The sequence below is a fragment of the Chelmon rostratus genome, chromosome 1 (assembly GCF_017976325.1).
Source record: "Chelmon rostratus isolate fCheRos1 chromosome 1, fCheRos1.pri, whole genome shotgun sequence".
Lineage (NCBI taxonomy): Eukaryota > Metazoa > Chordata > Actinopteri > Chaetodontiformes > Chaetodontidae > Chelmon > Chelmon rostratus.
Window position 1 is genome coordinate 10,535,002 of NC_055658.1, and position 16,579 is coordinate 10,551,580.

A 16,579-nucleotide genomic window follows, 5' to 3' on the forward strand; every position below is an offset into this window, starting at 1 on the left:
ATTACTGATGCAACATTTCTGCAACACATAGGGAGACAAGGCGGCAGAGTTGAAACAGCTCACTGTTATTCCCTTTATACCAGAGCCTCATCTATCTTAGCCAGGACAACCCACATTCCTCATATGAGCCTCGCTATCTCTGTGAAACTGACTGAATCTGGAGCTCAGGTGGTGGAATGAGGCTGAGAAAATGGGCCAAGGCTGAGCAATACAAAGGCACAGAGATGGAGGGACATAAGCATATGCAATAACTGTCATACACAGGGGTTAAACTAATAGGGCACTGAGCATAGAAACGGAGCCTTGCGGATGCATAGCAACACAATTAACATGTTTCGAAATATATATTGATCCATTTTTCCATCTGCGAGCTTGGATTTCACACAGTATTTAACACAGTGTTGCCCTGCACACATGACTTAATTTCAAAAACACAATCAGCTACTCTTTAGTAAGTATTATGCAAATGCTCGAAGAAGAAACTAAGATCCTGAAGGCGATATGAGGGCTAAAAACAATAGGTTATTTCATGAACCATCCGTCGCCTTTTTATATGACATGACAGAAAAAGGCCTCTAAATCAATAGGCTGCCCTACCTTCTTTTCCCTCCTGTCCTCCATAGGAGAGCTAGCAGTGCCGGGTGTTACTTCTCCCAATAAGAAGCATAGTCTGGTCATCAGTTCCTGGGTGGAAAGGGAGGAGCCCGGCTGGGGCTCCACGTGGAGATCTGGAAGGAACGCGCATTCAGGACACACGGATTAACAAGCAAATAGAAACATGACAGGCCAGAAGAAACCGGCGTCTAACTGATGCTCTCGTTTCAGCTTGGCTCGTTTGTAAGGTTCCCACCCAGCAGCATCGCTAGTGGACTGAAAGGAATGTATGCATCCACGGGTCAGCACAGCCCCAGCTGCCCTGATTATGAATGCACAGACAGTGGCTTTCCAGTCCCCGGTTGAGGCAGCAGCAAGAGGTTGTGTGAGGTTGCGAGTTTGCCTGTGCACACGCCTGCCAGGTGCTCTCGGTTAAGAGACGGGTTGTGAATTTCAATGAGCTTGGTGTCGACTCTGGAGCAGCAAGAAGGAGTGCCTTGGCTCTGCCTTAGTTGTTGCTCCTGGAGAGATTGGCTGACACAGGCCATGTGCTGCATTCATGTATCACTGTTTAAGGCTCCCTGATGCTTTGACCTCCAACCCCGGCTCCTCTAAGGTCCACGCTCGCCTCTGCAAAGTCAGACGTTAGCAGCTTTCACATCTCTGTGCTTTAACCAGCTGAGCAATACATTCCTCTGTCCTCACGCCTTACCTATGTACTGTTATCAGCTGAGCAACATGCATACTGAGTAGGCATATTAACACGATGACAGGACATCATGGATTACAGGAACAGCTCACTCCTCCTCACAAACATCTTTGCGTTCAGACCTCGCATTCATTTTCGCACTCCCTCCACTGGTTCTTCCTCACTCTGTCTTTCTGGCTCACGCTCTCCTTTTAAAGGCACTGCATCACATCGCTCCCTCATTCACCTGTGGTCAAACACAAGCCTAGCTTTGAGAGAATCAAGGTCAATATCCAGAGCCAAGGCTTCTAACTTTTGTTCCACAAAGCACCCCGGTGATGGCTTTTGTCAATACTCTTTTGACTTCACAGCTTGAAAAGCTGCCCAAGACTTGGGTAGGAAGAGTAGATGTGTATAAGAGAGGGGGGGAGGAGAGAAAACTTTGCATTTAGTCAGCAGAGCAGTGAGATCCAATCTGGAGTACATGAGGACACACTGAATGTCCAGTACTATTCATCAAACCACCTAGCAGTTGCCATTGGAAACGGGAAGCTGAGAGGTGCCTGGCAACCGGGATGGAAGATGCCTCATAAAATCTGTTTAGCCTAAGGGTAGCCCTCTGGTCAAAAACACAAAGAAAGCTGGCTGAGATGTGGGTATTTACACTGTCATTATTTTAATCTAACCTTAACTGTGCAAACAGCATAAGTCAGACCAAAGACTCCGGAGAAACTGTGATAAAAACAAATCCCCTCTCAATAATACACTGAGGATTACACAGACATTACTGTGCCTACATACATCTGAACGAAAAAACTTGCATAGCCTTTAAGGTGTAATTAAAACACAACAGACACTCACTTTCTCTTAGATATCTCATCATTCATTCTCCCCTCACCTCCACCCCATTCATTCTCATTCAGCTTCCCTGATCGATACCTGGAAAAACAGGCATGATGCAAAACACACGCCCACACGCTCCTGTTCTCACCTCTGTGGTCTGTCTTGCCACGGCACGAGGCAAAGACAGGAGGTTCTCTCGCACTGGAAGAGCCATCCACATACTCCAGCTTCCTTACCCGTCCTTCGGCCACAGCAAAGAGGGAGAAGGGAGAGGGAGGGAGAGCAGGCAGGGAGGGAGGGAGGGATTGAGGGTGGAGATAAGGAGGGATATGAAAGAAAGTGAGAGAGAGAGGGAGAGGGAGAGAGAGAGAGAGAGGGAGAGGGAGAGGGAGAGAGAGAGGGAGAGGGAGAGGGAGAGAGAGAGAGAGAGAGAGAGAGAGAGAGATTAAGCCTCCCCAGATGAGATCTGTGTGCAGAATTTGAATTGTGTCCCAGGAGTATAAAGCAGTATGTACAAAGTGCGAGCCATGCATGCAAACAGTACAATATTCACTGTACCGTGGGTGTTTATCTATAATATATTAACATTGCTAATTAATGTGTGTTGTGTGTGTGTGTGTTGTGCGTGTGTGTGTGTGAGACAGAGAGAGAGAGATGGCAGGGACAGCAGTACACTCGTATTGATGTGTGTGGGTGTGTCTCAATTTATGCAACAACATCTGAGGGTTCTTGGAAGCGCAGACTCTTTAGAACTGGAGATCATTCACAGGGACAAGATGTTTGCCAGCACTTAAACGCACTGAATTTTCATACTCAAGGTTATTCGGTGTTTGAGTCATGCATGTGGTTTGACTCAGAAACACTCGGCACGCGCGGCTTGACATTCGGTTTTGCATGACTGATAAAGATATGAACGCCGTGGCAGTGTATGTCTTCACTTGCTGTTATTTTCCTTGTCATGTTCGCTCTGAGTACTTGGGAAGAACAAGGCAGTGCTGCATGAAATGAAATGTAAGAGCACCTTTTTTCTGAATGGCTGTACTTGCTGCAGGACACTGCCACCTAGTGCATATTTGAAGGAGAGGCATCCTCCTGGTAAACATGGAGTTTGTTTTCTTTACATCCACCAAATATGAGAGTTTGTATGAATGCAAAAGTGTCAGATAATTTGTAGTTTTTCTTTTAGGTAATTACATTTTTAAAATAACTTATATTTCCTTCAGTATGCACATACTACAGTATATGTGCTTATTAGTAACTAAACAGTGGGTAACATCTTTGGGATTTCACTGTAGTTATGTGCATGTGGATATAGTAAAAAAATGTGTTAGTTTGATTAAATAATTAAATATTAAAAAAGTAAAAAAGCAGTATGTATATTGTAGAAAATGCTAAATTGAACCCATTTTTAAAGGAGAAGACCTTATAAAATGCAGTCAGAAAATAAAATTAAATAAAGTTCTCCTCCTTACATTCATTTGTTGAAGGGAAAAAGTTTCTTTGTGCTCACCCTCAATCTGACCTTAACACATACAGCAATATAACGAGCATGATTTTGTGACATCACAATGAGCGTGGACACCAATCTTGCTCCAGTATGAGAGTCACACAAGCGTGATGTGGAAAACCTGCAACCTCCAGCGCACATACACTGAGAGTGGACTGTTTAGTAAAGCAGGAGACATCTTCTCTTTCAAATGAATAATATTTGCACATTCACTGATTTTTAATGAGGGAGGAGCACAGTATTTTATTTTTTGTGAAGTCTAGTTTTTTTTTGGTCATTCCGAGCTCATTTGACAGTGGACTGCAGAGATCGACATGAAACGTGAGTAGTTCACATCTGTTTGTGTTGTGTGACTTGCATGGCTACTCCCAACTGGACATGTGATGCATAAGAGTACTGTGTGTATGTACATAGTATGTAATGTAAAAAAAAATAATAATAATTAAAAAAGCAAGGTAGGTAAGTGGACCTTAAAGTAAGTTTTTTTTTTTTTTTAAAGCAATTTTAGTTATTTTTGATGATGACTTTATGGATCCAACCTAATGCAGTGTTTCAAAATTGACCCTCCTAATTGGGGTTCCTTGCCTCAAGCCTTCTTGTTCAATCATTTACTCTGTCAATCTGTCACATGGTTCTGGCTCCGGGGGGCCGTCTGTATGCTCTAGTATTTGCTGTCACATGCATGGAGCAGCTGAACGCACAGAAGCTCTCTGCTAATCAAGGCAAACCCATGAAAGCATTCTGCTATTTTTGCAGCTATTCCCTGATGCACTGCTTCTTGTCATTCTCAGCATGTTCACAATGAGATCGTGCTTTGTTGTCATTACTGTTTCAGCAGAGCCCACCTGTGAACTTGATACACGACGGGGAGGGGACTATGTCGGCCTGTCGAGGGAGAAGAGGGGAGGAGGGCAAGGATATGGACACACCCTTGGTCAGTCTCATCAGCTTTACAGGGCTTTCGGTGTAGCCGCTGTCACGGTCCTGGAAGTGTGTGGCACGCCCGCCGCTACCCCTCTGCAAGGTGCTGTGAGTGTACGGCTCACCACCTACGCGGAAAAGAACGCAATTTGTGGAGAAAAGACAGAGAAGGGCAAGTGTTCAGGGTAAAGAAGCAGGATTTAGAAAGGATTTATCGCAGAGAGAGCTGTAAAATATGTCTCACATGAGGCTGTGACAGAGGGAACATATCTTGTCTTGGAGGCATACTGCTGAATGAGGTAATGGAAAGTTGGCAATGCCAGAACATCTATTTAAAGGAATGGGATCACACTCAATAAAGAGGTTACACTTATTACATTTCAATACAACATTTGAATCATTTTCATGTCCGTTCGCATTGCAGCCATTAAGCCTTAGCCTGTGTCTTCAAATAAAAATCTTGCATGAGAGCTCACAAAGCCAGATGATTACAGAGACCTTATTGCCACTTATGTTGGTTATACCAGATTGCAGTAGTTTTCCCTGTGGTATTATTCAGTCATTCACTTCTGCCTCCCTCAAACGAGTCTGTTTTTGCTGTTATTATCATGAGCAAAACAAGGACTCAGGGGTCCACTGATATTACAAATTCACACGGTTTGCTGTTGAATAATTCCTAAGTGCGCAGAAGGATCATTGTCTTAAGCCTTTCAGGAGAAGTGATCTCTCTGCAAATGATCAGAGCCATCCCAATGTACTCTAAACATACTATATCACTTTAATGAGAGTGACACAGTTCTCTATCTTCCTCTCTGTTCTTGCCTCCCAGAGCAGCAAATTATTAAATATTAATGGGCAACATGGTTGCTCTAATACTGAGCTCTACTTATGTTCATCTATCTCCACTGCGCAGTCTCAAATCTCCTCTGTACTGCAGAAAGTTGGCAAATTCACCCTGTGAAAATAAATAAATAAATAAATAAATAAATCCAAGCAGAATTTCAACAGCAAAATGTTCGGCAAACCTTTCAGCTGACGACAAAACGTTCAGTTTGTTTACAGCCAACACGACACATTCATTATGAGCGCGCGGATTCAGCTCACTCAGTTGTTGCCCACTCTTAAATTCTTGTCAAATCCAGTATGTTTTTAGTAGGTCAGAATGTTTGCCTAACCCACTCTAACTTCTCCTGACACACTTTAAATGCAAGCAGCGGGACACTGTGTGAAGGACAGAACACACTGATGAATTAGGCTAATTGAAATGGCTCTACTTAAATCACCCAAGAGAAGAGAACCTGGATATTGCCATCAAATAATGCAAGCACCTGTGTGAAATATAAGATAAATCTATATTTATCTATAAAACTATTTGTGATCAGGGACAAAAAGAAAAGCATATAATAAAATCTGTAACATAATGTCATTAAAGGCCAAAGGTGCAATATTGGCTTATTACCGAGCTGGCATGCCACAGTTTAGTTTCACAGGTAGTTTCAGTGGTTTTCTTCTTACCTGGATGCCTCTGGCTCTTTTTGTCCCCTCGCTTTCCTCCTCCCTCTCTCTTGTTTCCAAACACTGCTCTGAACATAGCTGGGCTGTTGCTTCACTATCAACCGCCTGTGAAAGACTAAGCAAAATGTTCATTTGAATTAGGAACACATTATTTCAGGCACCATTACCCCCCACTGTTAGTTCTTAATTCAGCTCCTGGAGAAGCAGAATTAACTGGTGGTTTTTAAGACTGTGATAACTATTTAGTCTTGAGTCATTTCTTTGCATCAAGCATTAGAGCACAATGGGGTAATCACACATTTAAAAAAATATCCTAAAATGAAGCCTCAAGTTACCTGTTCTTAAGTCTTCTTTGATGCCTGCATGTCTTCGAATAAATCCACAGGGGGCTGATGGAAGAAGACCATTTAAACTCGCGGAGTCCAATTAAGAAGTGCTGCACCTCCTCAGCCAACGCACGCAGTGTTGGAAGAAGAGTCGGGCGCGCGCCTCGTGCACATGCGTGTTTGCCTCATGTTCCACATTTGATGTGGATGTGATGTGATGAACGTCATGGTTGAGCCCGTTTTGTTCTTCTAACCTGCAGCATGGGCTATTTTTCATTGATCTTCATTATTTAGATCTCTCTGCTAATGGTGCAAGAACACCGCCACAAATAAAAATAATAATAAAATTAACAACAATAACATAGTCTCCTATCGTGATTTACACAGCATTAGTTATTATATCATTATTATGGACTATTTAAAATCCCCGCATGCCATTATGTTATTATGATATATCTCATAGTTTTAATACACTGTTTTACAACATGTCATATAACATATCGTCATCATTGTGAATAAAACAAATCTAAGCGCTCTGAACTGTATATAGACATTAAGCCTACGTAGACGTACAGCTAATAGTACACCTGTATACATGCACCTACACGTACTTACTTGGGTGTACAGTGTGGTTAAATAATTCTGTTTGCAAATCATGGCTTTTTGTGATTGTTGTTAGCTGTATGTGTATTTTTATTTCTATGTGTCCTCCTGTTAGTTGTTTTCGGAGCTGTGAGTAAGTACACTGAGCGCAACGCCAAAGTTAATAAGCTAAATTCCTTGTATGTCTACACATAGGCTACTACGCCAGTAAAGGTAACTCCGATTCTGCTAGAATAAAATTGCTAGAAGAAATAAACTACATAGCAAAATATAATGTGCATCTGAGCTTTAAAAAAAATGAGGAAAGTTATCAGAGCGCACTTTGCAATGTACGGTAAACAAAACGAGGCATCTCCAGCTGTGAACACCAGAGGGCGACAGTGTAAATTAGAGTTTCTTTTTTGTCCTCACGGGGGCGGAAATGAGTCATAACCGGTAACCTATTTAATGTGGAAGCTGAAGCCTCACCGGTCCTTTCACCGACTTAGCTCTCGCCAGAAGTGGAAAATTAGCTTCACTGTATAGCTTACTGAAAGCAACCTCAGCGGTTCAACCATCTCTTCCACAATGCTTTCTTGTAAGTATATAAACGTTACGTCTCGCACTGTAAAGAGAATCAAAAGTGACCGTTAACGGAGCGTTTGGTTATTTTAGTGTAAAATCTAAAAATGTGGACACGTGTAAAGAACGTGGTGCCATTTTGTATCGCCGGCTGAATCCGTTTCATATTATTTAAGAAGATAATTGCGATGCAACGTTAGTCCACGCACCAGCTGGCGAAAAAGATAATCATGCTTTACGTCGGAATAATGCTCATAACTGCAGGATTTTCGGGCACTCAAAAAAGGCATAACGTTAGAAAATGTAGCACACCACCGGAAATAACCTCCCTCATTGCTACCATACCCTCATCTAGCTAGCCAACGGTAATAGCAAGTTAAGTTTTGTAGCTAGCATTAAATGTCTTAACCTCACGGTTTAGGAGGGATTACGGAAAAATTTGTGTTAGTATATACTAGCTCTCTTAAATGGTTTGGCTGATATCAATGTGTGGGACATTGTGTTATGTTAACTTAGCCTTGCAAACCGTAGCTTTACGTCAACACCGCATAAAAAAAACAAGCTAAGGTAAAGTCAAGGATAATTGGTTAACTTACTGCTGATCCGTTAGCTAAATCTCAGTGTTATTATGACTTTACTACAAAGTAGCTGCTAGCGTATACTGTGTAGGTGAATTCGACAATTTGATCACCAACCTGATGCTTCTGAAATAATGTTACAGCAGATCAAATTGGCTGCTTTAAACGCAAGGTTGATCAAACATTTAGCAATCCAGTCATCTTGCCCCATCGACGTGGATAATTAAACCACTCGGGATTTTTTCACGGGTCACTTTAGTTTCCATTTGTACATGGCCTTGTGTTTCTGTATTTCTAACTTTGAAACTCTACCGTGCTGCTATATATAAAGTATCTGCTGTTTATACTGGCAAATAACCCCTCCTGCACTTTTTCCCCAGCGGATCGTATGCCATGTGTTGGACCCCTGGGTGAACCAGATGGAGGATGATTGCTGTGTTTGAGCTTCAGTAGAAAGTCCCAGTGATGATGGTGCAGTGGCAACACCACAGTCTACCATGGCAGGATAAAAAAAAAGCTCTGACAAGAGGCCAGCTACCGTCTGCATCTAGTCATGGGTGAAAATGTATGTTGACTTTGTGGAGATGTCAACTTAAGTCTATTTTACTGATCTAGAGTATAGCCTGTTCACAAGATGCATCTTTGACAGCCTGGACTCTCTGATGTGAGATATCCCAGGTTTTAAATATTTCAGATGCAACATTAAATGTCCCTGCGCTTTCTGCTCGCCTCTTTCCCATGGCGCCTCGGATTGAATAGGGGAGGATAAGTCAAAATCTATATTGACCTGTAGCTCCCATTAATGATCTCAACTGCTTCACATTGCACCGGGTCTTGTTTCTAAACATGCTATCATTTTAATCTGTACATATACCATAGACACTTTCCTGTTAAGAGCCTGAATGTAACACGTGTCTCCCTTTTCCAGTCTTAAGGTTTAAGCTTGGGGAGATTAACCTGGAAAGAACATACTGCAGCAGCTGGAGCAGACACAGTTGCAGGTGAGCACTTGTAATGTAGATTTTTAGTTGGGGTTAATGTCAATTTGCATCCACTGATAGACCTGAAGCGGGCTTCACTGGCTTCTGGGTTTGCATAGAGATGCTATACTGAGCTTTCCTTGCGCTTTCTGACTGCTACGTTCAATAGCAGCACGGATTGAATTGAGGAATACATGTAAGCTTTTGAGGTCAGATCGAGGTAGTGCAACTATGGATATATATATTTTTTTATATTACCCACTAAATTTTGAAGTTAATTCCTGCACACTGCTCTTGCATTCAACGGTAGACGTTTAAGAATTGGATCATGAAACTAATGTTCCAGTCGAGAACTGTCTGGTCAAAACACCAGATGCACATAAACAAAACTTAATATTTAGCAGACAACTTATAAAAGTATTTTGCCATTTACTTGCAGTGTCTTGTGATCAGCCACTTTTTGCAGGACTATGTCGGTGACATTCATGTGCTATGTTGCATCGTTAATGGTTTTCATTTTCATGCAGATTGAGCAAGACGCCGCAAACAGCTGATGAAAACTGAACCAGTGGAACATTTTTCTGCTCCCTTTGATGCCCAAACAGACTTGCTCTTAACTGTTTGTATTTAGTTTGCCATGTCTGATCACTGCAAGTTTTTCATCTGCCAGCAGCATTTATCTTGCACAACATACATCCAAGTAGTATGAATCAACATGCTGTATGTACAGTGTGTCAAACTGACACTAATGTCTTAAAAAGAAATAAAACTTTTCAACTCCATTGCTAAAGCATTTCTGTGAATTTAACTTTGAACTTGTTACATAATGTTGAACACTATGTATTAATCCTCAGTGGTGTGAAAGTTACAATAAGCAGTTAAAGCCTCAGACCATGCTTAAAGCCATCATACTTGATCCATAGACTTGAATACTTGTGATTACTAATGCTTTAAGCAGTGTCAAGTAGTATGTATACAGTAACAATGACTGAAAAGGAAGCCCTTTACAACATGAAGTGGAATTACAGAAAGTAACAGAATAATAGAAGTATGGCCTCAAAGGATTTGAGCCAAATAAAAAATGAGGTGCACCACGGAAGAAATTTGCAAGGGTTATTGGATGGCTGATTATGTATGTGGTTCTGTCATTTACATGCTTTATGATACCATTCTATATAAAGTAAGCACTCTTTTTTTTCTAGTGAAACATTTATTGTATAAGACAATTAAAAATTGCAGTGAAGATGGGCTAAGACAACTAAAGCAATAATTTAAAGGATGACAGCAACGGCGCCAGACTAGGAATTTTGTCAACCCAAGTTCAGGCTCAATTTGTCTTCCTAAGTCAAGGTTCAAAATCCTGTTTAGTTTTTTGTTTTTTAAAAAAAGCATCACACATCAGTCCAAAAAGTCAGATTATAAAATGTGTACAAAAAGAAATCTACTCAGCACATGTCAATTTAGTTACGAGATCCATTACCTGTGTCACATTCTTCCTCTTGTTTAGGTTTAAACATTAAGCCCCTAACATCTAGATATACTTGTGTAAACACATTAAAACACAAATTCAATGCTAAGAACCAGAGTCAACCTACAACCTGTGCATCTGATGGATATAACAACTAATTCAAATACAGGCAGGTTTTTCCTCAAGGGTGTGCTGGAGCTGGGACAGAAACCACTTTAGGACAAGATGGTGCTCACTTAAGCGTGAAACCTCAGTTTGTTTCCCAATGCCACTTCTTGTCTCCTACAAAACAACAGGAAGATGGAATGACCTCTCCCTGTAAAACTCAACTTTTGCTTGACCTCATGATCCACTGTGTTTGGAGACCTGATGGAAGAAATCGGGAGAGAATTCCAAGGTCCAATCAAGGCCTGGTTTGGGAGGGACGCTCACCAATCAAATGATATACGGTGTATTGGCCTACAGAGGGCGAGGGACTATTCATCAGTCTTTTCCTCGCCTTGGTAATGTCGGTATTCTGGCTTGAGCTCCCAGGTATTCTTGTGTGTCCCCTTCACATTGTAGATTCCAATGTCACGCAAGATTTCCTTCAAGTAAATCTGGGGGGAGGAAAAAATGACAAATATGAGAAAAGATCAATACTCTAATTTCTTGTTATAATGAATGCATGTACTGCAAATAATCAGTTCTCACAAGAAAAAGAAGCAGAAAATAGTGGCTAATAGTATTGTTTATGATCAGTCAGTATAAACAATGTTATAACCAAAGCACTCATGCTGCCCTCTAGTCTTACCACAGGCTGTTTGGTGATATCCACCAGGTCTTTGATGTTGTAGTACTGGTGCTTCTCAAAAGCAGAAAACAACATGTCCAACACCTGCTGTTTGTCCGCTCTTGCTCTCTTGCCCTCCTCCTTCTTTCTCTTCTCATACTCAAGCTGCAGACAAAAAGTAAACAGGTCAGAGCCGTACCAGTGGCTTTGTATGTCATGGCTCTTATTACATATACTGCCAATCATTTTATACATGCAACAGCTCGTTCTACGCCCTTAGTTTCCATTCATTTCCATTTTGGATTAAAATTAACGTGGCAAGACTAGAAATTTGCTTCAGACAAGTAAATTTCCCTCCGGTAATAAACAATATGCTTAGCAGTAACATAAAGTATACATGATTTTGTAATAAGTTCAAAACAGGCAAAACTATTTCTATGGGCTTTTTAATTTATTGACCAGAAGCATGAATAAACTGTGTTACATGTGCAGACTACATGAAAAAAAATTAATAGATTAATGAAACAAGACAATCCTGTCAAGGATTTATTTCTTACATTGTACGTGTGGTTGGCCACTGGTTTGTAGTTGTTAGTGACAGGATTTTGCAACTGTTGTGACAGCCTGACTGGCTTGGAGGACTCTTCAATTTGCAACCTGTTAGACGATAACAATTACTTTATTTGCAAAGTACAATACATGACGTACAGTTTACTGTGTATAGTGATCTGAAAAAAAAAAACAACAACAAAACACCTGTATAATGTAATGCATTAGCTCTGACATTAATATTATGTTAGTTACAGATATGATTATAGCGCCTTTAAAATTTTGAATATTGAATGATTGACATAACAAAATGAAATATAGTGTAAATTTATAATTATACAGGGGTTTCTGTTTTTCAGGTCACCCAGTTTACATGCTATATTATGTATAGACATATGATTTACATTGGTTGGTGTAACATAGCACATGAAACAATCACGATAATATGTCCACAAACAATTTAATTCAATTCATTTGTTTATATAACATTGCAAATGGGCTGGGGGTTCAGGTTCTTAACTCAATGACTTGTTGTGTGCACCATTTTGAAAGCACTCACCTCTTCAGCCTCATATAGTTTTCACTAACGGCAGGTCTGCACTCTGCTCTCTGCACCACCACTCCCTCCAAGGCTATTTTATCTGAGAAAGAGGATTAAAACTAAATTAAAACCCTGATTTAAGTCCATGTGTCCCACTACTGGGAAATGTGTGTAGAGAAACAATACACTCAGGAAGCATTTTCTTTGCTTGTTACATAAATCTTGTTCAGTCCGGGCTCTCTCCTAAGTTGAAAGAAAGACGTTAGAGCAATCAAGAGTCAAGAATGTGCCATTACAATTATTTCTCCCACACTTAATTCAAATTCAGTCAATTCGTTTCCATCAAAAAGTCTCCCAATTCAGAATAATTGACAAATCCTTAAAAATAATTTTATCACTTTTTCCAAGTCTGAATCCAAACCAGCCACACTGCTTGGCTACAGGCTCAGAATTAAGCTAACACAAGACCTTAAAAGTTATCTACATAGGTCATCCGCACCATGGCTCACTTTGAGTCTATGCCAAATCACACTGTTTGATACTGTAAATACATATCACATCTCACAGTACTGTGGCAAATGGCAAAAAAACTAAAATAAAACTGATATCTGCAATTTCTTTCACACCGTTTCTTCATTTGCACCTTGTGAAGCTGTTTTAATGCTATTGTGCATTTGTATATGTATTATGCAAATGAGTGATTACACATATTGAGATTAAATATGCTGAGAAGGTAAAAGAAACAAAAAAATTGATCATTTCCCAAATAATTAATACATAACTGAAAGCGCCGCTTGATCACAGTTTGAGCTTATTTACATGTAGAGTTGAAAGACCATGCCAATGTACATGGAGTAGATCTAAACGAACGTTTAGAACAGTCAGACATTATCTTTGCCAACATAATGTCACAACTGGACTTGCAACCATCACCACGACCAGGTAGCACGCTGCTCAAGCCCAGTGTCGACCTGTCTGACCACAGACTCATTTCCATCCTCCAGCCATGATGGTACAAACATGCAGATGTGCAGAAGCCCCATATGATTTATACAATTGTGCTCATATAGAAGAGGACCGTGCGCTGCGTCAGGGCAAAACTGGGTGCTACATGAGGACAATGTGTCTACAGTTTTGATTCCAGCACATGCATCTTCCAAAGCATGGATGTGGGTTACTATTTGTGACACTAAAAACGCAATTTATTAATAAAAATTAAAGACACTCAGTGTATCTGACTCCTAGTGGTGCAACTTTCTCACTCACTGGCGAAACGGAGGACTCACCTGGACCTGCCCCTGCCCCAGAAACTGAGCTGCTGCCATCAGATCTCTCTTCTGACTGGCCTACAGGGAGGGAGGGAGGGTTGGTAAACATGAAAATACAGGGGATGGAGGACGGAAGGGTGGGAGGAGGGGATCGAACAGTAAGAACCACACCCAGGGTTTAGTCCCACACGAAAATGTTTGATCACACAGAGCTTCTCGGCGCAATCTGATGAGTACACGCACTTGCGTGTGAGCAAAGCAAGCATGCCCTCACGATAAGCGAGCACAGATACCCTGTCCCACCACAAATACACATCCACAACAGGGCTGCACAAATACTCAAGTCAGTATTTTAAACAGAAGGCATTACTTGAAATAAGAACACTTTATATTGCCAAAGCATTTCACAGTATAAATTTAAAGTTAAACCACTTTCTCCTTTTGAATTTTCCACTAATCTGCTGCATTTCATATGTTGTGATGCCTTATTATGCCCAACTTTTTAGCAGCTGCCTTCTTAGACAGGTCTCCATTGAAAAACAAGTTTCATACAAAGTCATACTTACAAAACAATTATGGTATTAAATAAATACATAAAAGAAAAAAATATTACAACTGTGCAGCCCACATGCACACAGTAGCACAAGCTCACAATAGCACAAGCTCACCAGCACCCATAGCAACAAAACACCTACATTACACTCAGAGGGCAGACACAGCTGGTGAATTCCAAACCAAACCAAAGAAACACATGCACAAATTAAATAGACACTAAATTCAGCAGTTATTTGTGATATTGATCTACTCTATGTTAAAAGAATTCCAAAGGGGGCCATTGTGCCGGGTCAGGATACCTAATCTGCTGACGTGATTGGCAATGGATTGAAAAGGTAAACCACAAACAAATTAGTTTCAAACACTGAAACTAAAATCCCCTTATATAGAGAGCCTGAAAAAACAGATCAGACTCGATGAAGACAAATTTCCAATAGACAAACTCTTTTCTGTTTTCCATTGAGTGCTCACGTATCCACTCTGAACAGGTCTTTTTTTTATATATGTACTCTGTTAGGAATGTGGACAAACTCACATTCTGCTGAGAATTCACAACACACAGACACAAGCAGGGCAGGCAAAAGAAGACTGTGCATGAAGACAGCAAGATGTACAAAGAGCAGCAGGATGTGCACCTCCACCACCTGACCACAAAGCACTTACTTCTGGGCTCTAGCACAAAGAGTACAATTTGTGGACGGTCACAAGCGCCCCTTTCAGCAAAGAGACAATTAGAGGAAGGAAATAGAAACTCACCTGATGAAGTCTCTGTGAACACCGCCAGCGTCTGACCTCCCACTGACTGCATGGTGAACGGGTGCTCCCGAGGCGCAGACACGGTCTTATCCTCTATACCCTCAATCACAGTGAGCTCTTCGTTCAGAGTGAAAGACACCTGTAAAGAGCAGTGTCATCCACATTTAATCTTTAAAGCCCCTTTCCTGACTTGTACCCCAAATATATCACTGTGCATGGCATGGTATGTGGCAGATGTTAATCACTGAGATGCATGATATTTCCTTAAAATATCACTCACCTCTGCTTTTCCTTGGTTTCCTTTCCTTGGAGATAAAAATAATGAGCAAAATTAGAACTACCTGTTTGGCATGAATAACAGGGAATTCACTTTTCTCTGACATGCATTAGTAATAGTTGAACAACAAAACACTGGTTGTAAAACAATCTAGTTCACCACATAAATTTACCCTTTATGAAAGCACACTAAATTTCCATTTTGCACTGACCACTTGACTTGAACACACACACACACACATTAGCAAGGTTGCTTAATGGCTTATATTTTATCGATGCTTTGTTGCTACACATACTTGCATATTCGGAGTTTCCCGACCTCGCCTCTGCCGGTCGCTTTTGCCCATTGCTGAGACAGATATTTGGGCACCTGCGTGAAGAAACGTGGATGTATTTCACGAGGGCTACTTTCAAAATTTGACAAAGGACCTGGTGCCATAACATAAATGTCGGAGCTATCCCATTTATTAGCGGTCATTTCTCACCTGCAATTGTCCAAATTTCTGCAAAAACATTTTAAAAATAGAATGTAACGTACGGTTTGGATGAAGTTACAACTAACTAATCTCGGTGATGACATGTCTGTTGTATGTGTTATGAGCCACATTCATTTACAATCAGTAAATGTTGGCACTAAAACACGACGTGAACCTCAACATTACTTAACTATATTTCTTTGTCATCATAAGGAAACAATGTTACTTTGACAGCTACACGTTGGCTGTGCAAACCGTTATTAGTTTTCTATGAACAATTCCAAATCTTTCCATATAAGATGGACCTTCCTCCAGACCTCAGCAGCTAATGTTAAGCTAATTATCGCTTTCACTGCTACTCCGACTACATTTTGTTCATTTGGACTATATTACCAAACGACTCTCTCTAGCTAAATCAACAGGTTTTGTGCGTGTTGTGCGTAAAAAACGAATGTATGATGGGGAGTTGTGACCAGTTTTACTTGGCTAGCAAACAGTTAATGCGATTAGCCAGCGTTAGCTACACCACAGGGTTTCTTTCATCGCAGCGACGGATGCTAAGCTACATTACTGTTAGCCTTCGCTGTGTATAAAGTAATACCTGTTCTTATAACCCCTGAACTAGCGTTATTAAAAAAACTACATTATACGATTATACGTACCTTTACAAGCCACACACCCGTGTTCTGCTTGGCACCAGTCAAATCCACTTCTCCTTTCTCTGACATGTTCAGAAATTATACTTCTGCTAGCTTATCAATACAACCGCTACACGCATGCGTACAAAAAGTAAAAGTACGGC

General features: G+C 40.9%; 2 protein-coding genes, 1 long non-coding RNA gene and 1 other non-coding gene across 5 annotated transcripts in view; 2 read left to right on the forward strand and 2 right to left on the reverse strand.

The window, feature by feature from the left end:
- LOC121605516 (protein TANC1-like) overlaps nt 1–6,144 on the reverse strand; it is a 33,563-nt gene extending 27,419 nt beyond the window's left edge. The window contains exons 1-4 of the mRNA XM_041935445.1: nt 6,069–6,144; nt 4,478–4,681; nt 2,274–2,366; nt 598–728 (exon numbers count right to left, since the gene is read on the reverse strand). Of these exons, the coding sequence (XP_041791379.1) occupies nt 598–728; nt 2,274–2,366; nt 4,478–4,681; nt 6,069–6,144 (504 nt within the window). The remainder of the gene's footprint in view (nt 1–597; nt 729–2,273; nt 2,367–4,477; nt 4,682–6,068) is intronic.
- Nucleotides 6,145–7,456: 1,312 nt separating this feature from the next.
- Nucleotides 7,457–9,892, forward strand: LOC121610256. The gene is made up of 4 exons (XR_006007034.1): nt 7,457–7,574; nt 8,517–8,701; nt 9,065–9,137; nt 9,644–9,892. It is a non-coding gene; the product is annotated as an uncharacterized LOC121610256 (long non-coding RNA).
- Nucleotides 9,182–9,314, forward strand: LOC121611397. The gene has a single exon (XR_006007098.1). It is a non-coding gene; the product is annotated as a small nucleolar RNA SNORA31 (small nucleolar RNA).
- An 88-nt stretch (nt 9,893–9,980) lies between the features above and the next one.
- gtf2f2a (general transcription factor IIF, polypeptide 2a) lies at nt 9,981–16,557 on the reverse strand. 2 transcript variants are annotated; one of them, XM_041942259.1, is made up of 9 exons: nt 16,440–16,557; nt 15,598–15,671; nt 15,306–15,330; nt 15,026–15,164; nt 13,733–13,792; nt 12,465–12,546; nt 11,914–12,013; nt 11,378–11,521; nt 9,982–11,183 (listed from the first exon to the last, which is right to left on the reverse strand). In XM_041942259.1, exons 1-9 carry the CDS (start codon nt 16,503–16,505, stop codon nt 11,061–11,063), a joined length of 813 nt encoding a protein of 270 aa, XP_041798193.1. In that variant the 5' UTR covers nt 16,506–16,557; the 3' UTR covers nt 9,982–11,060. The 2 variants fall into 2 exon arrangements, with proteins under 2 accessions (XP_041798201.1, XP_041798193.1); XM_041942267.1 differs by lacking the exon at nt 13,733–13,792 and having other exon boundaries at nt 9,981–11,183.
- Between the last annotated feature and the right edge of the window lie 22 nt (nt 16,558–16,579).

What these genes read in the sequence shown, in the direction of transcription:
- gtf2f2a (XM_041942259.1), bottom strand. Translation starts at nt 16,505, where the DNA reads ATGTCAGAGAAAGGAGAAGTGGATTTGACTGGTGCCAAGCAGAACACG. An exon ending in GTTCACAGAGACTTCATCAG is followed by an intron (nt 13,793 to 15,025) that starts GTGAGTTTCTAT and finishes CCCTCCCTGTAG; the next exon opens with GCCAGTCAGAAGAGAGATCT. An exon ending in TGGGGCAGGGGCAGGTCCAG is followed by an intron (nt 12,547 to 13,732) that starts GTGAGTCCTCCG and finishes CCTCTTTCTCAG; the next exon opens with ATAAAATAGCCTTGGAGGGA.